The sequence below is a fragment of the Aquarana catesbeiana genome, linkage group LG05 (assembly GCF_042186555.1).
Source record: "Aquarana catesbeiana isolate 2022-GZ linkage group LG05, ASM4218655v1, whole genome shotgun sequence".
NCBI lineage: Eukaryota > Metazoa > Chordata > Amphibia > Anura > Ranidae > Aquarana > Aquarana catesbeiana.
The window spans coordinates 540,526,621-540,553,391 of NC_133328.1; the positions used below are offsets into that span (position 1 = coordinate 540,526,621).

The 26,771-nt window shown below is 43.1% G+C and overlaps 1 protein-coding gene across 1 annotated transcript in view; it reads right to left on the reverse strand.

The window, feature by feature from the left end:
- Positions 1-26,771, reverse strand: part of JPH1 (junctophilin 1) — a 202,385-nt gene that overhangs the window by 57,426 nt on the left and 118,188 nt on the right. The window contains exon 3 of the mRNA XM_073631818.1: positions 7,474-7,592. Within this exon, the coding sequence (XP_073487919.1) occupies positions 7,474-7,592 (119 nt within the window). The remainder of the gene's footprint in view (positions 1-7,473; positions 7,593-26,771) is intronic.

The following is a 26,771-nucleotide window of genomic DNA, read 5'->3' on the forward strand; positions in this document are numbered from 1 at the left end:
CAAATTCAACTTAAGAACAAGCCTACAGTCCCTATCTTGCTTGTAACCCGGGGACTGACTGTACATACTTTATATAAATCAGTATAAAATCTTATTCTATTGATATCAAACTCCAGATTTAGCTCCATACCATTTCTTCTTCTGCTGATGATGATACAACCCCAATGCCAAAAAAGTTGGGACGCTTTGTAAAATCTACATACATTTTAATGAATATTTTAAAACATATTTGAATACTTTTGAAAAACTAGTTGGTAATAAACTAAATGTACTGATGCTGATGGATTCTTTGAAAGTTTTCTTTTTTTTGTTATTGTGTATTTGTTATAAAAACTTTGAAAAAATAAAATCTGACATAAAAAAAAAAAATCTACATAAAAACAGAATGCAATGCTTTGCAAATTTCATACATCCGTATTTTATTCACAATAGAAAATAGAAAACATATCAAATGTTTCAACTGAGAATGGCTGCAGCAGCTGAGCGAATGCTGGTTTTCCAGCCAGACCATTCGACTGAAGCCAGACTAACGAACAGACAGGATTACACACAAAGATCGAAATTCATTTGGTTTCTTTTCCTTTTCTGCACCAAACTGATCCTACACTGATCCTTTGATCCTACTGATTCTTTCCTCTTTTCACTTCTTCATTCTTTATTCTTCTGCATTAGGTATGGTTATTTACTGTATGTACAGATATGTGTGTCTAGCACTTAAAGTATAACTAAAGGCAAAACTTTTTTTTTTAGTTTTGGATAGAGTGGAGGGGGATTAGAACACCTGCCAGTTTTTATTGCCGCGTGTGCCCCCGTTAAGGAGATTCACCCTCTCTATTTGTCCTGTTTACCATTATCATTGAAAGTAAAAGAAAATCCCACATTTTGTGTTGTCCCCAGTAAAGTAATAGAGGGGAAATCTTCCAATGGGGACACTAGTTCTGGTAACCTGGGTTTCCTCAAGGAATTGTCTTAATTTGTAAGGATTTCCTCTCACTTCCTGTTTGGCTATGGGACAGGATGTGAAGGTAAATCTCCACAATGGGACACAGATGGTGAAAAAAATCTGACAGGGGTTATAACCCTCCCTTACTCTATCCAATATGAAAAATAAAGTTTTCCTATAGTTCTACTTTAATCTTGAATAGTCCGAGAGGACTTCCCTGCATTGCTCTCTGAATACTATGATCTGCTGCATCTAACATACCTTCTCTGATCGCTACTTTATATACTTGAACATATTAGCTGTAGTAGGAGAAAGTCTATCATATTTTATTCTTTATTTTGACAAGAGTATTTTTTTTTTGCCACTCCCCTCAATGGAATAAGTCTGTAAAATTGCTTGCTATGTCACTCTCTTGCTCCATACAATTTCTGACTTTTTTACACACCATTCATTGTTACCCTGTACTTATCATGAAAAACGTAATAAAGAAAAGGCAGTTATCAAAAAAAGAGAACAAAAGATGTCCACGCTTGACTGGAGTCTACCTTTAATCCTGTGATAGACTAGTCAGAAATAGAAAGAAACAAAATGCATTGTAATTAAATTTCTAAAAAACATTTGCTGCGACTAGAAGTGACAACGTCTGAATACAAATTTGAATTTTTATTTTTATAATTCTCTTGAGGTTTAAGATATCAAATATAAGAGATCACACTTCTTACTGGAGCTCAGCATTGCAGAACCATTGTGATTTCTGCAAATCTTCTTCTATAGCTGTATTGCTGCTTTTCTACTTGTGCCTGTCATTAAAGTGGATGTAAACCCTCTCCTATAGCTAGTGAAGTGAATAGCCTCAGATGATACACAGAGATGAAAGAAATCTCCCTACATACGTTTTACATGTATATCTGCTGTCTTTCCCTTTCTACATTCTTTAGAAAGTGCACATCATGTTAAAAATCTTTCTTCCAATTTCAGCAGCACATAGGGGTGGGTGTGGAGTCTGGGCTTACACTGTGTGAGAGCTGATTGGAGGAAAGGCACACACCCCCACTCCACATAGGCAGAGAAACAAAGGAATATGCAGAGCTGTACTGTGAATTGACAAGCTCTCTACTTATCTACCTCTAAGCTCCCTCCCTGACACAAATTTTTAACTGTTGTTATCTCATGTGTCAGAGAACTTGTCAGAAGTGACTCTGCTGATGACAGAGGAACGGAGCAGCAGAAAGACAAAGCACTTAGAGATTTGGAGAGAGATAAGTAAACACTACAGATGTATGTGCCCAGGTCAGATTTCATGAATGGGGTTTACAACCACTTTAAACCACTTGCTGACCAGGCCTTTTCTGGAACTTTTTGTTTACAAGTTTAAATTAGTAATTTTTGCTAGCAATTTACCTAGAAGCCCCAAATATTATATATATATATACATATCTATATATATTTTATCAGAGACCCTAGGGAATAAAATGGCGATCTTTGCAATATTTTATGTCATACTGTATTTGCGCAGTGGTCTTTAAAACCTAATTTTTTTAATACACTTTAATGAATTAAAAAAAAAAAAAACACAATACTTACCCCAATTTTTGTATGTTGTGAAAGATGATGTTATGCCAAGTAAAGAAATACCAAACATGTTATGCTTTAAAATTGAGCATGCTCATGGAACGGCTAAAAACTACAGTACTTCAAAATCTCCATAGGCAAATCTTTAACATTTTTTTACAAGTTACCTGTTTAGAGCTACAGAGGAGGTCCTGTGCTAGAATTGTTGCTCTCACTCTAATGATCATTAGCGATACCTCACATGTGTGGTTTGTACACTGTTTACATATGTGGGTGCGACGTATGCAAGGAGGGATGGGGAGATTTAAAAAAAAAAAAAATCTTATTTATTTTACTTATTTTTACGCTGTTTCTTTATTTATTATTTTTTTATCACTTTTATTCCTATTACAAGGAATGTAAACATCCCTTGTAATATAAATAAGCATGACAGGTCCTCTTTGTTGAGAGATCTGGGGTCAAAAAGACCCCAGATCTCTCATTAACCTTTAAAAGCAAAAGCAAAAAAAAAAAAGAATTTTTTTTTTTTGCATTTTGACTTAAAAATAAAAAAATTGTTTTGGCCCGAGAACTGGAAGTGATGTCAGAATGAGACCAAAGGAAAATAGTGGAGCATGCACAGTGCAAGTGCTTAGAATAAAGATCACAATTCTCTCACAATTCGCGCGGCGTAACATCATCTTTCACAATATACAGAAAAATGGGCTAACTTTACTGTTTAGTTTTTTTAAATTCATTGAAGTGTATTTTTTCCTAAAAAATTGCGTTTGAAAGACCAAAAAAATATATATAATGTTTGGGGGTTCCAAGTAATTTTCTAGCAAAAAATACAGATTTTAACTTTGTAAGAAACAAGTGTCAGAAAAAGGTTTAGGCATCATTCCCACGAGGCGGATCTGCTGCCTCGGAGTCCGCCAGCTCAGTGGGAGATCTCTCCGTTGATCTCCGCTGAGCTGGTAGATGACACATCTCTCTCTGCTCACTGAGCGGGGAGGGGCCTGTCGAGCGCCGCTGCTTCCTATGGAGAGATCAGACGAAAACGGGCAGCATGTCTGTTTTCATCAGATCTCACCCGATCCGATCCGCCAGGGACGTATGCAAACGTAGGGGCATCCGTCTGATTTTAGCGGATCGGACCGGGCCGGATGTCAGTGGATATGTCACCGCTGACATCTGTCGCTCCATAGACTAGCATGGAGCGCCTGTTCAGGTCTGCTGTCAAAACTGACAGGCAGACCTGAATATTCCGACAGTGTGAAAGGGGCCTTAGTTTTTAAATGGTTAAACGTCCCTCATCTGCACATGGAAGTTCATTTCTTTGATCTAAGAACAAAAAGTTACAATGTTTATAGTTATCTACTAGAGCAGACAATGTTGTGAAAATGTTTTTTTTTTTTTTTGACAGCTGAGTGAGCAGAGAAATCTCTACACTTGTTACATAAATGAATGGGAAATTTTGCATATAGATCGTGAGGGGGGTTGAATTGAGATCATGATTTTTAACGATTAATCGTGCAGCTCTATTGTAAAGGCAGAAGGTTTTTTTCATCTTAATGCATTCTATGTATTAAGATAAAAAGCCTTCTGTGTTCAGCTCCCCCCTAATACTTACCTGAGCCCCATCTATTTCCAACGATGTTGTAGGAGTGTCTCAGCTGCCCGGGACTCCCCTCCTCATTGGCTGAGACAGCAGCGCGTGCGATTGGCTCCCGCGGCTGTCGATTAAAGTCAGTCAGCCAATGAGGAGCCAAGGGGCGGGGCTCCGTGTCTGAATGGACACAGGGAGCTGTGGCTCGGCTCAGGTGCCCCATAGCAAGCTGCTTGCTGTGGGGGGCACTCAACAGGAGGGAGGGGCCAGGAGCACCGAAGAGGGACCCTAGAAAAGGAGGATCTGGTCTGCTCTATGCAAAACCACTGCAACAGAGCAGGTAAGTATAACATGTTTGTTATTTTTAACTGAAAAAAAATTGAGACTTTACAATCACTTTAAGTGCAGTAAATAACAATATATACATAAAGTGCATGAAAGACGTTCATGGAGCTACACACTCGAAATTCATAAGAAAAATTCATATAAAGTGCATAAAAAAACATACCCAAAACTATATCCATAAAATGCATCTGAATATTATGCAAGCAAAAACGTATAAACATATAAAGTGTCACTTAAGTGTCCAAAAAGTGCCTAATGCTATAAAATATATTATCAGTCCAATAAATGTCCAAAATGACATCTACTAAAGGTTTCCAATAACGGTGCTTCCCAGTACAGCAAAAAAGGAGCGTGCTGCATCCATTTGTGCAAATCCTCCATCACAATGCACTCATCAGAAAGCTTAAAGATATTAGCCTATTGTAGCACTCCAACCTCACAGAGCCTCCACAGTACCCTCTTCAATCCAGACAGAAAGACATCCTATATGACAGATGCTCACTACAAGTATGGTATATAATGAATTATTAATTTTCCATTAAAATTAACCATAACAGCCAACATAAAATCCACGTGGAATATACAAACAAATGCAGCTGAACTTACTAAGATGGCTGCCGATCCGGGACCTGGAAATGGTGGCATGAAATCAGCAAGTATGGCTCCACTGGGTCCCGGATTGGTCTCTTGAGAATGTCAGGAAGACAAAACGCTGCGTTTAGGCGGAAGTGTCGTCATCCCACACACTACACCCGGAAGAGACGATGTATACACCCGTGGAACAAGAAGGAACCGATCGGCATTTTAACATGGAGCAAGTACCCAAGGATCACTAACACCCATGCACTATAACCTTATTGTGAGTAGTTTTTTGTGATTTTTAAAAATAGGTGAAAAGGTTTTACGCAATGGCGGTTTCCTTTCATTCCCTCCTCTACATGGTATGAGTTTATGTGGATGGAATACAAGTAAAAGGAGAAGCAAAGTGGTTTACCCTGGAAGGGGATGGTGACAATAAAACCCTGTATAAACAAGCGCATTATGACTTACCTGTAGTGGGTGGTCATATAGTTTTGGTGAGTTCTCTGTGATGGCAGTGGAGGATAATTAAAGCACCATACCACAATTGCATTGTTTGTGTTTGAAGCAAAATGTATGAAGACACTTGCATGAAAAGTATCTGCACGGACACTTTATTGAATGGCCTTAGAGCAGAGGTCTTCAAACTTTCTAAACAAAGGGCCAGTTTAATCTCCTTCCAACATTAGGGGGCCTTAATATGCCCAGTGGGAGTAAACAATGGCCCATCTTTGGTATTAGGTGGAGAAATAGTTGGTGTCAGTGGGGGAGACGAGTGCCCCATTGTTGGTGTCCGTGAATGGAATAGTGCCCCATTTTTGGTGTCAGTGGGAGGAATAGGGCCCTTTTTTTGGTGTCAGTGGGAGGAATAGTGCTCCAAAGCTGGTGTCAATGGGAGGAATAGTGCCCCATCGTTGGTGTCATTGGAAGGAATAGTGCCCCACTGTTGGCATCAGTGGCAGGAATAAGATCTCAAGGGCTGGATAAAGGCAAGCAAAGGGCCGCAGTTCGGAGACCCCTACCTTAGAACTGGAAGTTGTGGATAATAGTGGCAAAGGATCACTGTATATATGGACATTAATTTATGTATATAATTCTTTTTACTGAAAGAGTAGTGGATGTTTGGAATAAACTTCTAGCAGAGGTATTGAGACAGTCAACAGTAAATGGCTTCAAACATGTTTGGGACAATGAAAAAAGGGCAGACTCGATGGATTACTCTGTCTTTTCTGCGGTCACATGTTTCTATATACACGTTTTCAGAATATGGTAATGCACATAGCGCTGTAAATAGGTTGTTGTAATTAGTAGAGAGTGGTTGGTCAACGTTTGAGCACGGCAGCTGTTGTGTTTTTGGTACTTTCACTTTTTCCCAAGCGCTGTTACACAATATAGGGTAAATACGCTTCTCGATTAAGCACATTTAGATGTGTTTACACTCCCAACACCCCCTTTCCTCAACACGCTGGTGATATGATTTTATTTTCAGCTTGTAAATGCTGCTCTTCTAATACGCCTGTAAACAACAATGTGTGCATGGCCACATACAGTAGGCTAACATACTGGTGTGTTTATCGGCTGAAAAAAAAAAGTCAAATGCCTGTAAAAGCTGCGTTCTTTAAGCCCTGTGTGCAAGAGGCCTTCCTTCTACTTTATTCTTAATGAACCGGACATCACTCTATAAATACCTCTGTTTTTTAAGGCTAGCTTCACATTGCTGTGTGTCAGGAACATAAGCAAAATCCCAACATGCAGAGAAACATGCTGCCATTTAGCACCCCACACAGCTGCAAACGCCCACGATGTAGTGTGCTTTTGGAAAAGAGTTGGGCTTAGCTTTTGCATTTTCATGTAGAGCAGCCGTTTGAAATGAATGGGCTGCCCTACATGTGACGCATGGAAATGCGCCTGTGCTTGATTGCACCTGTAGGTGTGAGCCAATAAAGTTCAACTCCAGGAAACCTAATCACCCCTTCCTTGCAGTGGGGCTGCTCCTGCACTGCAAGAGTTAACTGCCTGTTTATATCTCAGGGATGAAATAGCAATTTGATTTACCTGTTCCTCTGCTCCCCATGCTCTGATTGTAGACCAATCCTGTGCGTCCTGACCTCTAATGCAGGATTATGGTTCCTGCAATGGTCTTAATGACATCAGAGGTCCTTTGCCCGCTGGAGCATTGGTGGGCACATGGACCGGTCTAGCAGTGCAGAGAAGCAGAGAAAAAGAGATTTTTAGGTTTTCTGGAGTTCAGCTTTAATACTGTTACTTGGCTATTTATTCATGATTTCAAATGTCATATTTGAATGCTGATGCTCCTAAAACTTGAGACTTTCAAATTAGGTTTGTGAGATTTGATAAAATTGCTGTGTATGATGCACCTGTAGATCTGGCCAAAATGTTGTATTTTACTTTTATGGCAAATATTGTTCTTTGTTTGTACACATACCCGGCTGGTGGAAGCTTGGTGAAAGCTCTCTTGCTACTGCTCTTGCAATATCTGATTCTTGCCGTGCCGCTTGACTTGCTTGGTCAGCTGCATCCCCTTTTGCACGTGCATGTGCTGTCCTGTATAGAGAAAAGTAATGAGATAGAAATCAGTATTTACAAACTGCATCAGCTTATCTTATTAACAGGGACAGCCTGCCAGTATCTTTGAGAATGCTTGGGGGTTAAAGCAGTATCCCATTATTCTTATTTTACAGTAGCCTGTCAGGTGCTACAAGAAGATGTTAACAGCTGTCACCGGGAAAATAAAGGACAGATGACACTGGGGTGTGATTACAAGAACAAACACATCATCAGCTTAACAGCATTAACAATGAACAAGTATCAAAGTCCTAAGTTTTACAAAAGTCAATAATGATTGCAGACATGTCATAACACAAATCAGCCAAAACTTCCCTATCAATAAATTCATGGTGTCAAGAACGCAGGTGACTTACTTCTGCTTGAATGTGTGAAAACTGCACAAACATTTTACACAACTCTGTTCCATTAAAAAAAAAAAAAAATAACGATTACCTCTTTATTTGACAAGTTGTATCATGCTTTGCCAGTCCCCAAGGAAATTTCTACTAGTATAAAAAAAAACAGTGTGGATACATATATTGTAAATGTGCGGAGAATACGAATGGAACAAACAGCATATCAGGGCTGTGTGCTTCCAGCAACCACTGCTGGGTATGGCCACCTAAACACTGTTTGAGAAGACCATAAGCAAGCCCTAAACTGCAGGCCATGGTCTATGATGGTGGATGCTACCATTATGGACTCAGAAGAGGGGGGGCAGTTTAACAGACAAGCATTACAGAACCTGATGCTGCCATCCAGAACTGTAAAATGAAAACATAATGAAACATATGTACGATAAAGAAAGTAAAAACATTTTTTCTACATACTTACTTGTAAAATCAATTTCTTGGGGTACATCATGGGACACAGAGAAGGTTATTATCATAACTATGTGGGTTATGTGCCACCTATAGGTGAATGGACGCTGCCACATCAATCAGACAGGAAGTCCTCCCCTATATAACCCCTTCTATAGAAGAAGTACCTCCAATTTGTAGCAAGCAATGAATTCCCAGAAAGAGGCGAGGGACCTCTGTGTCCTGGGATGTACTCCAAGAAATGGAATTTACAAGTAAGTATGTAGAAAAAAATCTAACTTTCTTTATCGTACATCACAGACATCGACACAGAGCCGGTTATAATCATAACTATGTGGGATGTCCCATAGCAATAAAACCTGAGGGGTGGGAGACACAACAATGACCATCACCATCAATCCCAAAGGACCTACTCTGCCATTTGTAAAAAGTCCAACCAAAGGCAGCATCCTCCACGGCTCTGACATCCACCTGGTAAAACCCTGAATGTATGAACCAAAGACCATGTAGCGGCCTTGCAAACCTGAGCCACTGATGCCAGATGGCAGATAACCCGAGATACCCCTATACTCTTGGCAGTGTGTGTTTTCCCCAGAAATGGTTGTACTCCCATCCAACAAGGCTCGGGTACCATCCATTTTAGCTAACCGCCCTTTCAATGGATGCGATTTCAGTTTCTTGATTCACAGAAGAACTGTTTTCAGACCTCCTGGTATGCACATGCATAGCACATCATAAAACAGAGCACATTGGTGACCATCACCTTACAGACACCGGCGAAAAAACAGAGGTACTTCCTGAATAGGAGGGGTTAAAGAGGGGAGGACTTCCTGTCTGACTGATGTGGCCATTCACCTATCCACACAGATAAAAATATGTGTATATATATATTATATATATATATATATATATATATTATATATATATATATATATATATATATATATATATATATATATATATATAGGTATATGTAGGAAGGCCAGTATGGTGGCCTGAATTTATGAGAGGAGCCCGGGGGGTATTTAAGCAGCCCGCTCACCTGTGGTGCTTGTCGGTTTCCTGTGCGCGATATACGTCACTAGGCCGACTATTCGATATACCAGCGTTCGCAAGTTCTTGCCTTGCAAGTTCCCGTATTCGATATTCCGTACTCAAAACCTTCGAAGTCCGCGTTTTCCGTTCGTAGTTTGTACCACGCGTCTGGCTTGGCTGTCGCAGGTAAGGTCCCGTCGGACTTTTCGTTTTTCATATCATGTCACTAAACCGTGATTTCAAATTTTCGTTTCACTCGCATTTCACAAACTGCAATGTATATCGCTCGTACTTTCGATATGTTACCATTTCGACAGCACTGCGACGCAGACGTCGCTTCATTTCTAGCATGTCGGTATCGGTAGACAGCCATAGCCAGTCGCAATTTGCAATTTATCAAGTCAAGTTAGTTCGATACCAATCATTTCTCATTTCGGAAACATTTCTAAACTCATTTCTGACATTTCAAAAATTGCAATTTATCAAGTCAGTTCGATACCAACCATTTCTCATTTCTGAAACATTTCTAAACTCATTTCTGACATTTCAAATCATTTCTCATTTCAGTCACTTACCGCGCTCCGATTCGAATCCAGTCGCACCAAAGGTGCGCCGATTCGTTCCGGTGTGCCCCAGTTATTACGGCCTCATTTCTATACATGCACCAGAGCTACGTTATTGTCAGCCAATTTGTACCTCTGCCATGGTTATCATTTCATTTCCACGTATCACGTTCCGACATGAATTCAGTCGCATGAAAAAAAAAAAAAAAAAAAAAAATGCACCGATTCATCTCGGCGTGCCCCAGGATTGGCCTCATTTCTATACATGCTCCAGAGTTACGTTTATCAGTCAATTGTACCTCTGTCATGGTTATCATTTCATTTCCATGTATCACGTCCCGACATGAATTCAGTCGCATGAAAAATGCACCGATTCGTCTCGGCGTGCCCCAGGATGGGCCTCATTTCTATACATGCTCCAGAGTTACGTTTATCAGTCAATTGTACCTCTGTCATGGTTATCATTTCATTTCCATGTATCACGTCCCGACATGAATTCAGTCGCATGAAAAATGCACCGATTCGTCTCGGCGTGCCCCAGGATTGGCCTCATTTCTATACATGCTCCAGAGGTACGTTTATCAGTCAATTATACCTCTGTCATGGTTATCATTTCATCTCCATGTATCACGTTCCGACATGAATTTAGTCGCATGAAAAATGCACCGATTCATCCCGGCGTGCCCCAGGATTGGCCTCATTTCTATACATGCTCCAGAGTTACGTTATCAGTCATTTGTACCTCTGTCATGGTTATCATTTCAGTCCCACGTATCACGTTCCGACAGGAATTCAGTCGCATGAAAATGCACCGATTCGTCTCGGCGTGCCCAGTATTGGCCACATTTCTGATACATGCTCCAGAGTCCGGATCATAGCTAAATCGTAGACATCGGGGGATTGACCCATATCTCTGTCATGCAATTTCTACCATTTCACTTCCACAACGCATCACCGTTTCGGAACCAGTCGCATCTGAGGCGCACCATTCGTCACGGCATGCATCAATGCATCACTGGTTCCGATCACATTTCATACCTACACCAGAGCTCGGTTGGTTGCCAGTCGCTAACACGGCACAACCAATTCGAGCCTCGGTCAAAACAAGCATTTCTCTCATTTCATTTAATACTGCACTCCTATTCGAATCCAGATGCATCAAACAAGCACCGATTCGTCCCAGGAGCACCAATATTGTCAGTTGCCTCATTCCAATACACGCTCCAGAGCCCGGCCCACGGTCGAACAAATCGTGACACGACCAGGCCGCACCTCTGTCATGCAGTTCATTCATTTCACAATCAAGGCAAACATTTAGAATCATTTCATTGTCACAAAATTGCAAGCACCATACAAATCATGGCTTCAAGTTACTTAGCAATCCCTTCACGAATTGTCACCTTTCATCTTCCTCAGGTCAGTCAAAGTTCAGTAGGTCCACCCTGCACCAGGTTGGACGATATCCCCCCAGGTAAAAAAAAAAGGGAGAATAAGTCGGGTAAGTATGACTCAGCGGATCAAAGAAAAAACTTGAAATTCATCTCACCCCCAATAGGTTACAGTCAACCAGGAAATAAAGCTCGAGAGATCCTCACCAGAGCAACCATGTCCCAGGCCGGCAGTGAAGACTTCACGGCCCCTCTATCACCTACTCCGGTCTCAGAAAGCGGCAGCGTGCAATCCCTCAGGGGATGGACTATCCCCAAACTGACGGCAGAGCTCAGACGCAGAGGTGTCCCCTTCCCCGCCACAGCGAGGAAAGGCGAGCTCTTCAAACTCCTCTTCCCCCCACCAGCAGCAGGACCCAGTACCCAACAGGCATCCCTCCAGTCCATATCATCGGCCATCTCACAATTACACACGATGGTGTCATCTCTATCCACCTCAGTTGCAGACGTCCAAGCCAGGGTGGCACTTCTGGAGGCCCGACCGGCCACGGCTGTCCCCGACCCAACTGCAACTCAGACCTTGACACCTCTTCCTACAGGTACCTCAGGCTCAAGCGCCATTGTCTACCCCTCCCACCTGGTCCCAACCAGTATCAGGAAGGACATTTTGGACGGCAAGGACGTCAACCTGGCCTCTCTCCTTATCTCCGTGCATGATTTGGCAGAAAATAAGGCCTACTCCTGGGGCGACATATCGGTGGTCCTTAAAGCCAAAGACCCCAGGCTGAACCGCAAGCTATCAGTCCCCGAATTTACCCTGGCCTTTGGCATGCTCAGAGATGTCTTGTGCTCAGCCACCCCTAGCAGGCGGGAAGAGCTGGACTTATACCTCCATACTGTGGTAGACTTGGGCCACAAGTATGGAGGTTTCGCCTTCTACGATTATCATCGTTCCTTCTCAGCCAAGGCCGCCGCCAGATTCTCACAATTCCAGATCACGACAGATTGGAGTCTCATGGACACAGAGCTCTTCTGCCGCCACTTTGCCGGCTTACGCTCACCTCTGTGTGCAATTTGCCAGTCTTCCACCCACACTGCCACCTGGTGCGCCAATACGGCGATCAGACGGCCCTTCGAGTTCCCCTCTACCTCAGGTACAGTACAGGGCCAGTCGATCCCTGAACCAACGCCTCAGGTGGACAAACTCGGACGCCCAGTCCGAACCGTGGGAGGGGCAGCCATCTGTAACAACTTCAACTATGGGTCCTGCAACTTCAGCCAATGCCGTCTACTTCACATTAGAGCTGCACGATTCTGGCTAAAATGAGAATCACGATTTTTTTGTTTAGAGGATAGATCACGATTCTCTCGCGATTCTCGCGGAGTAACATCATCTTTCACATTAAAACAAAAAAAAATTTTTTTTTTACTGTTTCTTTTTTTTTATTTTATTTTATTTAATTTAAGTGTATTTTTTCCCAAAAAATTGCATTTGAAAGACCGCTGGGCAAATACAGTGTGACATAAAATATTGCACCCTAGGGTCTCTGCTAAAAAAAAATATATATATATATATATATATATATATATATATATATATATATATATATATATATATATACACACACTCACACACTCTAATGTTTGGGGGTTCCAAGTAATTTTTTTTTTAGCAAAAAATATTGATTTTAACTTAAGAAGTGTCAGAAAAAGATTTAGACTTTAAGTGGTTAAACTTCCTGCATTTACAGGTTGTTTAAAGCTTGGCAGATTGCCCAGGTTATTTGTTTACACAGAGAAGTTTATCCCTTTGATCTAACAAGGAAGATAGATACAATGTTTCAAGTTCTAAACTTGGCAGACTGCCTGGATGTTTTCTTTTGACAGCTGAGTGAGCAGATAATCTCTCCACTTGTTTATATGAAAGAATCGTCAAACTCAGCAGGAGAGATCGTCAGGGGAGGTGAATCGAGATCACGATTTTTTAACAATTGTGCAGCTCTACTTCACATCTGCACTTTATGCCAAAGAGCACACCCTAGGAATTTGTGTGAAGTCAAGCAACACAAGAGGGCATGACTAAGCCGAATCAACATCTTATGGTTAGGACTGTATCTCACTTCACACCCCACCCCTTCCCTGGCCACCTACCTTATCCAAGGCTTCACAGTAGGTTTTCACACCGGCCTCATTGCACTGCCCCACAGTACTCACGAATGCGCCAATCTTCGTTCGGCAGCCATCGACGAACAGGCCATAGATCAGCTCTTACAGGCAGAGGTAGATCGAGACTACGTAATAGGCCCTTTCACTTGCCCCCCTTTCAGCACATGGAGAGTCAGCCCTATTGGGCTTGTCAAGGGCAAATTCTCTAATAAATTGCGTTTGGTGTACGACTTGTCTGCGCCTCATTCTTCGCACATACCCAGTCTCAATTCCCTGATCCCCTCCGAAGAGTTTTCCCTAAAATATTCCTCCGTTGACATGGCAATACAAGCGATCATCAAAGCAGGCACAGGTGCCTGGCTCTCCAAAGCCGACATCTCGGATGCTTTCAAGCTCCTGCCCATCCACCCATCCCTTTGGTGCTGGCACGGCATCAAATGGAAGGAAGCGTATTATTTTGCCACGAAACTCACCTTCGGTTCGAAGAGTAGCCCGTGGCTCTTCGACACGTTCGCACAGTCCCTCGTTTGGATACTATTACACAAGGGTCAATGCCATGAAGTCATCCATTACCTGGATGACTTCCTACTGATAGAACCGCCCAACAAGCCCCCAGGAGATCTCGACAAACTTAGAGCAATTTTTGGAAACCTCAATGTTCCTATCGCCGAGCACAAAGTCGATGGTCCAGCAAACATCATCACCTTTCTCGGGGTCAGCTTGGATACCTACGCAATGCAGGCCAGTCTCCCCCCTGACAAATTAACATGCATTAGGGCAGTCCTTCACGACTTTACACACACCAAGGGCTGTACCAAAAAACAGTTGCAGTCTCTCCTGGGTATGCTCAACTTCGCTATGCGAATTATCCCACAAGGCCGCACATTTGTATCACGCCTGCTTAGATTTCTGTCAGAAACTCAAGACCCTGATCAGATTTTGAAATTAGACTCCGCAGCTATAGCGGACCTATCAATGTGGGAGGAATTCTTGTCCGCCTGGAATGGCATATCTCTATTTATACCTATGGTTTCGATCCATTCACCCCAGGTGGTGACTGACGCTGCAGCCTCCACAGGTTTCGCGGCAATTTTTGGCCATCATTGGTTTTCAGGACCCTGGCCTCAACAGATACTGTTGATACCCGGCTTTTCCCAAACATCTGCCCTCTTTGAGCTTTATCCCATAGTGGCAGCCGCACAACTCTGGGGCCACCACTGGACAGGACAAACCGTAGTCTTCACCACCGACAACCAAGCCACGGCAGACATCATCAACAGAGGCAGGTCCAAGTCCCTAGCAGTCATGTCCTTCCTGCGCAGGTTGGTACAACTGTCTTTACAACATCAGTTCAACATACACTGTGAATTTATACCCGGCAGATACAACTCAGCAGCTGACGCACTATCACGTTTCAATTATCCCTCCTTTTTCAAACAGGTTCCCGATGCCGATCCAATGTCGGCCCCTATCCCCGTCTGGTCACAACTGACCCTGGACTAGTTCAACATCTACACGGAGCTACGCAACTCATAAATAATTCCCTCTCCCGCAACACACTCAAAGCCTACCAGACAGCTTGGAAGGCTTTTAATAAATTCCTCACGTCCTGCCGCAAAGAACCGAAAGATGTCAAACAGGTACTGGCCTTCACGGCACACTGCCACACGCAGCTGGCCTTATCCTACAACACCATCCGGTTATACCTAGCCGGCATTCAACATTTCATGGCACTTGAAGACCCGACGAAATCGTCACTGTTCTCATCTCACGCTATACGAGCCATCCTAAGGGGAATACAGAAACAACAACCAGTCATCAGCACTAAGCGCTTGCCCATTACAGGGCCCATCTTTAGGGACATGTCAAATATTCTGGCTACATCGCCATTCGGTCTGCTCCCCAGCACGGTCTTACAAGCAGCCATATATTTAGCTTACTATGGGTTCTTGCGGCCTGGCGAATTCACCTCTAACAAACCCACAGACCAAGTACTATGCAGACGACACTTGCTTCGACACCAAGACCACTTTATCCTGCACCTCGAGGTCTCTAAAACCCAGCAAACGGGCTCGGGAGTGAACATCCACCTCTACAGAACCAACAACAGCTGGTGTCCAGTCGCTGTACTCAACCGACTCCTATCTCTCCTGCCTGAGCAACCAGACAGCAGTCCCCTTCTACCATTCCCAGTCAAACCCTTAAACGCCTCTCAGTTTGTGAGTCACATAAGGATACTTCTCCGCAATCTTCACCTTAACCCTAGTCAGTATTCCGGACACTCTTTCCGCATCGGAGCAGCCTCCGCGGCGTCCCGCCACGGGGTGCCAGATCACATCATCAAAAGACTAGGCAGGTGGAAATCAGCCTGCTTCGCCCGGTACATCCCCAATCCACAAACAGAGATGGCACAGGCATTCTCCAAATTGGCTCAATAAATAACTGAAAACCAATAAAATTATAACCCTACCTGAATGTTTTTGCCCCCTTATTTTGGCATACCGGCCATTAGACCAAGGCACACTTTCAGGTCCATTTCATATGGTAAGTCCACACTTTTAGGTCTATTTCCGATGGTAAGTCTTATCTTTACTATAAGTGTTATCTATGTCCATATCGGACATAGGGCTCCGACCATAAGTAGGAAGGCCAGTATGGTGGCCTGAATTTATGAGAGGAGCCCGGGGGGTATTTAAGCAGCCCACTCACCTGTGGTGCTTGTCGGTTTCCTGTGCGCGATACCCACCCTCCCATCCCCATTTCATAGCATTTCTCAACTATTCATTTCATTCATTTCTCTTACAGAATAATCATTTCTTAAACCAGGGTATGCCCCCTTATTTTGGCATACCGGCCATTAGACCAAGGCACACTTTCAGGTCCATTTCATATGGTAAGTCCACACTTTTAGGTCTATTTCCGATGGTAAGTCTTATCTTTACTATAAGTGTTATCTATGTCCATATCGGACATAGGGCTCCGACCATAAATATTAGGTAATACTATCACGCAAAAAAGAACTAGAAGAAGAATTAAAATATTGTAAAATATGCACATTTTGAACATTGATAATAAATCAAATACATATGTAATATTCATCACAGTGGTCATTTAAATCCTTTCTTTAAACATGCATTACTGTGTTTACTATGTGTACTATGTCTCCCTGAAGTAAGAATGTGGTGATAAATAAACTGCATGGATGCACGGTTGGACCATGTTTGTGCCATTTCAGGTATTAAAATTACAAAGCCAATTTATTCCAAACAGATTAAGTTGAGCAATCTCTGCCAGCACAGAATTTTACAATGACGCAAATTGACATATTGGTTGCTTTCTACATAAAAACTATCCTGTGTGAGCTGGAAAACAATCTGGCCTTCTTGGAATCATCTTTGACAGTGAACAGCTGACATCTCAGTTTTTTTGATGTCTAACCTGCTAGCTGACAGTACACAATGAAAAGAGTACACTCTGCCACATGCTCAGCTAGGGAAATTAAAAGGGACAGGCAATCTCATGCACTCTTTCAGATTGGCAAACAAATTTTAACCCTGTAGTAAATACCTAAAGCTGGACTTACACATATAGATTAAAAATGTAACAGATTCCTTCATCCATGGTAAACAGTGCAGATGTGACTGAAACTCCCGCTGCCCCATCAGCTGCCAAAACAGCGATTTGGTTGACAATATTTTGCACAGCTACTTCAGTTTCCCAATAGGGACTTGCCCACTGATCAAATTTTGAATTGAATTTTATCGAATTTTTAATTTAGAACGCTACAATTCTGCAATTATTTCAGCACTAGACCCCTTTCACACCGAGCCGCATATAGCGTCGGCGGTATGGAGAACTTCAGTGGTCACAAAAAGTACTGCAGACTTGTGTTATGAGCTTTAGAAGCTCCTGGACTTCTGTTCAAGAGCATCTAAGCCCGAAAACAAATATGTAATATATTGTAGCTTACCAGTCTCTAGATGTGGTGGCCTAGAACATTTTCAACAAGTACAGAAAATATCTGTTAGAGCCCTTTCACACCAGGCCGCCCATAGCATCGGCGGTAAAACGCCGCTATTTTTAGCTGCGTTTTACCCTCAGATTAGCGGCGCATTTCGGCCACTAGCGGGGCACTTTTACCCACCGCTAGCGGCCGAGAAAGGGTTACAACTGCCCGCAATGCGCCGCAATAGCGGCGTTTTGCCGGTGGTATCCCAGCACTGCCCCATTCATTTCAATGGGGGGCAGCGGTGGAGGATCGGTAAACACACCGCTCCTTCACCGCTCGAAAGAAGCTGCTGGCAGGACTCTTTTTCCTGTCCTGCCAGCGCAGCGCTCCGGTGTGAAAGCCCTCGTGCATTAACACTGGAGACAATGCTGCAGCTGTTTGAGGGCAGATTGCAGGCGCTATTTTTAACGATATAGCGCCTGCAAAACGCCCTCAGTGTGAAAGGGGTCTTAATTTCGCCAAAATGCAGATATCCTGTCAATTTATGTGTTTACATGTAATGGAGATGAACAAAAGCAGACATCTTTGAAGTCCAGCCCGTGTGACAACCATGGCTGCTCCAAATTATGCCTCATAGGTCCCAACTGTCCCTCTTTTAGAAACAAACTCCTCTGCCCCTCTCTCCTTCATGGCACGTACAAAGGAAACATACTGTTTAAAAAATGAAATTTTTGCTTTTAAAAGGCATTTTTTTCTCTTAAAATAACAAACATGTTATATCTACCTGCTCTGTGCAATAGAATTGCACAAATGGGGCCCAAACCTCCTCTTCTGGAGTCCCCCAATGGCACTCTTAGTTCCTCCTCTTCTGTCTCTGCCACCATAGCAAGATGCTTGCTATGGGGGCGGACATGTGGGCTTGCTCCTGAGATACACACAGTGCGGCTCGGCTCCACCCCCAATCTCAGGATCTAATTGACAGCAGCAGGAGCCAATGGCTCCCACTTCTCTGTCCTGTGAATGCAGAGAGAAGGGAGAGAGCCGCTTTAGACAAGAGCAGCACTGGATTGAGTTAAAGAGGAGCTTCAGTCATTTTTTTGAAAATTAAAAGTCATTAATACCCCTTGAAAATTTCCATATTTTGTCATGTTACAACCAAAAATGTAAATGTATTTTATTGGGATTTTATGTGATAGACCAACACAAAAAGTGGCACATAATTGTGAAGTAGAAGGAAAATGTTAAATGGTTTTCAAATATTTTTACAAATAAATATCTGAAAAGTATGGTGTGCATTTGCATTCAGCCCCCTTTATTCTGATACCCCTAACTAAAATCTAGTGGAACCAATTGCCTTCAGAAGTCACCTAATTGGTAAATAGAGTCCACTTGTGTGTAATTTAATCTCAGTATAAATACAGCTGTTCTGTGAAGCCCTCAGAGGTTTGTTAGAGAACCTTAGTGAACAAACAGCATCATGAAGGCTGAGGAACACATCACACAGGTCAGGGATAACTTTTTGAAGAAGTTTAAAGCGGGCCAAAGTTATAAAAAATATCTCAAGCTTTGAATATCTCACAGAGCACTGTTCAATCCATCATCCGAAAATGGAAAGAGTATGGCACAACTGCAAACCTACCAAGACATGGCCGTCACCTAAACTCAGAGGCAGGGCAAGGAGAGCATTAATCAGAGAAGCAGCCACGAGGCCCATGGTAACTCTGGAGGAGCTGCAGAGATCTACAGCTCAGGTGGGATAATCTATTAGTCGTGCACTCCACAAATCTTGCCTCTATGGAAGAGTGGCAAGAAGAAAAACATTGTTGAAAGAAAGCCATAAGAAATCCCATTTGCAGTTTGCAAGAAGCCATGTGGGGGACACAGCAAACTTGTGGAAGAAGGTGCTCTGGTCAGATGAGACCAAAACTGAACTTTTTGGCCTTAAAGCAAAACGCTATGTGTAGCAAAAAACTAACACTGCACATCACCCTGAACACACCATCCCCACAGTGAAACATGGTGGTGGCAGCATCATGTTGTGGGGATGCTTTTCTTCAGCAGGGACAGGGAAGCTGGTCAGAGTTGATGGGAAGTTGGATGAGCCACATACAGGGCAATCTTAGAAGAAAACCTGTTATGCCGCGTACACGCGATCGGACTTTCCGCCAACAAAACTGTGGATTTTTGTTCGAAGGTTGTTGGCTCAAACATGTCTTGTATACACATGGTCACATAAATGTTGGCCAACAATTACGAACGTGAGAACGCGGTGACGTACAACACGTACGACGAGCAGAGAAAAAGGAAGTTCAATAGCCAGTGCGGCTTCTTCTGCTTGATTCCAAGCATGCGTTAACTTTTGTGCGACGGACTTGTGTACACACGATCAGACTTTCTGACAACAAAGTTTTGTTGGCGGAAAATTTGAGAACCTGCTATCAAACATTTGTTGGTGGAAAGTCCGACAGCAAATGTTCGATGGAGCATACATAGGGTCGGACTTTCTGACAACTAGCTCACGTTCAACATTTGTTGTCGGAAAGTCCGACCATGTTACATAGTTAGTAAGGTTGAATAAAGACACCAGTCCATCGAGTTCAACCTGAGCAAGTGTGGGTGCGTGTCTACAACTATCCCTATTTTTATTTAAGGTACCCATATAGCGCTGTGTCAATTTTTACGCAGCGCTTCACACATATATCGCACACTCACATCGATCCCTACCCTCAAGTTGCCCACAATCCAAGTCCCTAACATTCATATACTAGGGTCAATTTTGGACAGAAGCCAATTAACCTACCAGCATGCCTTTGGAGTGTGGGAGGAAACCGGAGTACCCGGAGGAAACCCACGCAGGCACAGGGAGAACATGCAAACTCCGGGCAGGTAGTGTCGTGGTTGGGATTTGAACCAGCGACCCTTCTTACTGCTAGGCGAGAGTGCTACTCACTACACCACTGTGCTGCCCATGTGTATGCGGCATTAGAGTCTGCAAAAGACTTAAGACTGGGGCGGAGGTTCACCTTCCAGCAGGACAACAACCCTAAACATACAGCCAGAGTGACAAAGGAATGGTTTAGATCAAAGCATATTCATGTGTTAGAAAGTCCAGACCTAAATCCAATTGAGAATCTGTGGCAAGACTTGAAAATTTCTGTTCACAGACGCTCTCCATCCAATCTGACAGAGCTTGAGCGATTTTGCAAAGAAGGATGGGCAAAAATGTCACTCTCTAGATGTGCAAAGCTGGTAGAGACATACACAAAAAAGCTTGCAGCTGTAATTGCAGCGAAAGTTAGTTCTACAAAGTATTGACTGCTGAATACAAATGCACGCCACACTTTTCACATATTTACTTGTAAAAAATTTTGAAAACCATTTATCATTTTCCTTCCACTTCACAATTATGTGCCACTTTGTGTTGGTCTATCACATATAATCCCAATAAAATACATTTAGGTTTTTGGTTGTAACATGAAAAAATGTGGAAAATTTTAAGGGGTGTGAATACTTTTTCAAGGCACTGTAGCTACAAACACTGTAGCTGCTGACTTTTAATAAACCAACACTCACCTGTCCAGGGATACAGTGCTGTTCTCACCTGAACTGGTTTCTTCCCTGGTCCTTGGTCCCTGGAATCTTAACTGTGGTCAGCCGGCTCTGACCCCTTGTGGCTTCACAGCCAGCTGTCCACTGCACATACGTGAGCCAGGCTGCACTTTGTGAATGGTTCCACAGCCTTCCGAGACCTGTGAAGTGTCCCAGAAGTCTGCGTGTGGGGGGAGGAGAACTTTTGCTCAGACCAAGTAGGTGCAGGTACCTGTCAAAGCTAGTTAACCCCTCCCCCCTCTTTTGGGTGAAGTTACGCTTTAAGTACTTAGGGGGTTGAGGGGGGGGATACTGCTACTGGGACATTTTTTAACTTAATGCAGGGAATGCAGAATGCAGAACCACAGTAATTCTTCATGGTACGTGTAACTGGGGGAATGTCCTTTGCCTATATACATTGTGCTAATAGGTATCCCTCTTTCCCATCTCAGAGAGATGGGAGGTATGATACTACTGAGAAATTAATGTAGACATAAGTGACAGGAAGTGTGTTATTTGCAGTATTATCAGGTGAATGATTACTAGCAATTCCAAAAAGCAGCCTCCATAACCTCTTCCTTTAAAATGGAACTATCATCAAAATCTGCTCCATAAAAGTCAGCAATGCACATGTTACCATCACCAAATTATTATTATTTTGGTAAGTATATTGCCCATGCTTGCCATACAGACAAAACTGCTGTTCCTCAGGTCCTTAGAAGCAGGTTAGATCACATGGTCTCTAGATACCAAATTAATTATGTTTCTCCAGCATCCTTGAAAACCGCAATGCATGTTAAGTCTCTGATGTGTTGGGTTAGTTAACACAACATACAGCATGAAATTGACCTTAATGGCTGTAGGAGGGATGCAGACCTGGAAACTCAGGCACAGTAATCTTACCATCAAAGCCCTAGGGAACAATCATTTGGTGTTTTCATTCTCTAGTATCCACCAATCACTGATATCCTGGTTTTGGGTGGAATGGCCTTTCAATAACAATATGTTGGCATTGATATAATTATCAGTGTACAATGCCTGCTTAGCTCCAACTAACATTTACAATGTGCTGGTGTTTCCTCAAAGTGTCACTGCCTGCGCAGAAGTATGGGCTGCCATTGTTGCTCTTCTAAAAATTGTAGTTTTAGGTCTAGGTCAGTTACTCAGCATGACATCCAGGGAGCTTGCATTCTCAAAATAGGGTTTCCTATTTTGAGTTGGTACAGTATTAAGCCAGCTTTTTTTAAAAACTTGCCGACAGGCAGGGCTTATATAACAGAAGAGACCCTATCGGTCTCTTCTGCCATAATTCTTGTTCCTTGCCCCTGCCTGTAATGCGCAGCTCAGCTTATATTTATGGCACCAGCTGTATGCTGTGGTAGTGTGATTCCCATGCACAGGATGTGATGTCATCATGTCCAGGCCATTAAAGTAGTCAAACAGCCGAAACCCAGATAGAAGGCTAAGTGAAGGTGGAAGCACACGGAACCTGTAGGTTCAGTGACAGCACAGAGCTGGACGGTTAAGTCTGCCACAACATAATGTGCTTATACGTGATGTATACTAGCACAATATGACAATCCACCTGGGGGCAGATATAGTTAAAAAAAAAAAAAAAAATATTTTACTACTACTACTTTAAGGCACAGATTTTTTTATATTTACAGTTTAACCAATTATATAAGGACATAAGCTTAGTTTCGCTTTATGTAACAGAAATATCAGTACGTAATAAAATGGGGACAATGTGTAACACATATCTACTGACATTGCTGCAATACTTATGCACATAGCCTGCGGCTACAACTTGTCCAGTTAAAAATAGTATGGAATGAAATGCTTACAACAAATGGCAATGAGTAGGACATGTAGCAAGAAGGACAGAGAACAGATGGCCAGGAAGAGTGATGCAGTGGTTGTGTGAGGCCGAGAAGAACTACGGATACAGCCAAAATCTAATCAGCAGGCTCAAGTGGGAAATAGGTCTGTTCGATCTCTGACAGCATAACATGAGACCTAACAAATTAAAGAGTAGAAGGAACAGGGACAGGGGCTGGATATGCTGGATTATGGAGGCAGGAAGAACTGGATGACACTTAGAAAACTACATGCCAGCCACATGCTACAATCTTTTTCTTACAATCCAATTTTCTTGCTGCATTATTATATATAGGGTCACTATGCACATCACTAGAATGGTACAATCCACTGGTAACTGTAGTGCTGATAATCGTACAATTCTCCTTAGTGTACACAAGTGTGTGTTTTACTTCTGAATTGTGAAAGAGGATCATTTGAATTCTGAATTTGAATATTTAAAGCTGTGTCATAATGCAAATGCATCTCAAACACATCCTTTGCTGCCTGAAAGCATCTGGAATCATGCAGTGTCTGTTTGCTTCTGAGTCTGAGCCATAGATAAAACGTTTTTTGTTAGCTAGAGCCCCCCCCCAAAAAAAACACAAATGGATTCCCCCATCCACATAAGTGAGGTGGATGGAAGAGTTTGCTAACTTGTGCTACAGTATTCTGACAGCGGGACTCCTCTGCTGTCGGCATACAGTGATCAGTGGCTGCAGCCACCTGATTGAGAGAAGTTCTCCAACAAGTCCGATCGACTTCTATCAAGTGGAAGCGGTCACACATGGATCAAAATTCCTGCTAAACTGGATAAATTTATATCACACTAACTCAGTTTGTAACTCCAACCATCACAATAACCCTGCCTGCAATTTAAAGCACTAATCCTCCCTGTAACTCCAAGCCTCACATTCACACTTTTTGCAAATCCAACCACACTAAGGCCACACTAAGGCCGACCAAACACGGTGCAAAGAGATTTGAACGATTCCTCCATCAACACAGATAGTGTTAACAAGGGAATCCCACCTGCTGAGCAATTGTCTGCTCCTGGCGGGGGAAGCCAGGAGAAGACAATGATTGTAAGGGGTTCAGGTTACAGGTAAGGTTAGGCCGGCCATACACGGTTGGAATCTTGGCCGGTTCAGGAGGAACCAGCTGCTATAGCCCCTAGCCATAATTGTAAAAGAATCCAGCAGGCTGGTTGTACCCAAGTTGATTGATCAATCAACTTGGTAAATTCAGCCTGCCCATTAACGCTTCGAATCTCAGCCGGTTCCCCCTGAACCGGCCAAGATTCAAACCGTGTATGGCTGGCCTAACCCTGCCTGTAACCTGAACCCCTTACAATGACCTTGTATGTAACCCTAACTCTGCAGTAAGGCTGGGTTCGCACCGTTGCACTACAGTAACACACACATCTGTGTGCTGCGGTGCCAGTCATTCCTAATGGCCCCCAACGCACCTTGCCAACATTGTTATGTAAAAATAATGTTATTTAAATTAATAATGTTAGCAGGGAAATGACTCAAACTATGGTTCGAGGAATGTTCACATTGCATACTAATTTTAATTAACAGCCTGTCAACAGCTGTTTCCCATCATGCCCAACAACTTGATACCCAGCTATTTGTTCTGCCTGGGGAGCTCACAGCACTAAAGGGAACATAGGAAAGCAGAACCGTGTTCTCTCTCCTTGCTCTCAGGGTGACGCACTTCTCAGTCACACCCATCTTGGTTCCTTGGGGAAGGCTCGTCTTTGCACACTGTACATCCTGCTAGCTGTAATCCAAGGCCATGGCTTTGCTTTGATCTGAACACCACTTCCAATAAACCTTTGTGCAACCATGTCTGTGGCAGCGCGTTCTTTCATACAGGCCGATGTGAGAGTAGGGTGGGAGAAGAGGTGGGGAGCGTCACTACGCAGGTGAGCTGAGGGCCCCCTAAGGATTTCGCTTTAAATTATTTGTATTTGAATTTATTAGTATTGAATTGGAAAAAACAAAACAAAAAAAAAGTTGGTTTAGATGCAACCCTCCAACAAATGTGGCCCTTGGGCTCCTTTAAGCTGGCCACTACTGAAGTGGACAGTAACATAGATGGTGTTACCTTACAACATGAAAACCTTCTACGTGTTTGTTTGTTTTGTATCTTAAATATTGAACTGTATTTGTAAGGAGGTCTAAAAAAACATTCATTCTCACCTTCTCAATGCACTAGTGTAGCTACACACCAACATGTGTCACTGTATGCTGCGGAGAATGTTGCATGCACTTTTTTGGTGCATTAGCCAGCCCATATAAAGAATAGGCTGCCTTAACATAATGCACCATAAGGCAGTGCAACAGTGTGAGGGCCCTAACTAAATACATTCATGCTGTGTGTATGTGGACAGGATAACAATCAGTCCTGTGACAGAGTGTCAAAGGGAATGACTGCAACTAGGGAAAACTGCTACAAATATAACCATGTACGATCAACAAATACACACACCATGCAATCAATTCCCCTGGCACAGACAGTATGAGGATCACAGCAACAGTGGCATACCATTATTTTGTGTTGCTGTGCAACGCATAAAAAAAAATATATCAGGTAGCCACAGCACTCCCAGAGAGTCTGTACACACCACTCTCCTAACAGTGGAAGTTCAGTGCCATAGGAAGGCTCTTTCCCTCCTCCGGTCATATGACACAGTGGGGTGGAGGACTTCCCCTCACTCTGAACTGCAGCTGCATCTCATATGGTGAGTTTAGGGTGGGGGTATCAGTGAGTCATCTATACTGGACAATGGGGATGGGGGGGGGGGGGGACTGTACTGAGGGGGTCTGTATTAGGGGGATGGAGTGTATACGATGGGGGGAACTCTGTATTGAGGGTTCTGTGCTGTGTGGGGGGGCTCAGTCTGTACTGAAAGGTTTTTGCAGGCAAAGGGGAGTGTATAATTATTGGTTGTACTCTGTAAAGTGGCTAGTGCACTACATACTGACCATTACACTCTCTGTGTAACGCACTCCTGACCCCTCTACTCTGTGTGATATAAGAACTCCAGACCCCTGCACTCTCTGCATTATGCACTCCTGGCCCCTTCGCTCTTGGCACAAAGCATTCCTGAGCCCTACACTATAGACATTGTTTTACAGTTCATTCCTAACTACTGCATTCTGTACATTGGACTGTATATGACATACTACTGATCACTGCACTCTAGGTGAATTACTCCTGAAGTTCTTCTTTAACCTCTTGCTGACCAGCCGCCATCATTATACTGCGGCAGATCGACTCTCCTGCGTAAACCACCATAGGTGTACGTCGGTCTGTGCAGGAAGTCTAGCGGGTGCACGTGCCACAGGAGCGTGCCCACAGACTCGATGTCCGCCGGCGACCCGCGATCACGGTGTACAGAGGCAGAACGGGGAACTGCCTCTGTAAACAAGGCATTTCCCTGTTCTGCCCAGTGACATGTCTGAGATCTTCTGTTCCCAGTAATCAGGAACAGTGATCTCTGTCATGTCCTAGGTAACTCATCCCCTCTACAGTTAGAACACACCCAGGGAACACAGTTAACCCCTTGATCGCCTCCTAGTGTTAACCCCTCCCCTGCCAGTGACAATTATACATTAATCAGTGGCTATTTTTAGCTCTGATCGCTGTACAAATGCCAATGGTCCCAAAAAAGTGTTAGAAGTATCCAATCTGTCCGCCGCAATGTCGCAGTACCGCTATAAATCACAGATCGCCGCCATTACTAGTAAAAAAAAAAATTATAATAAAAATAACATATAACAATAACAATCTTAGTGCAT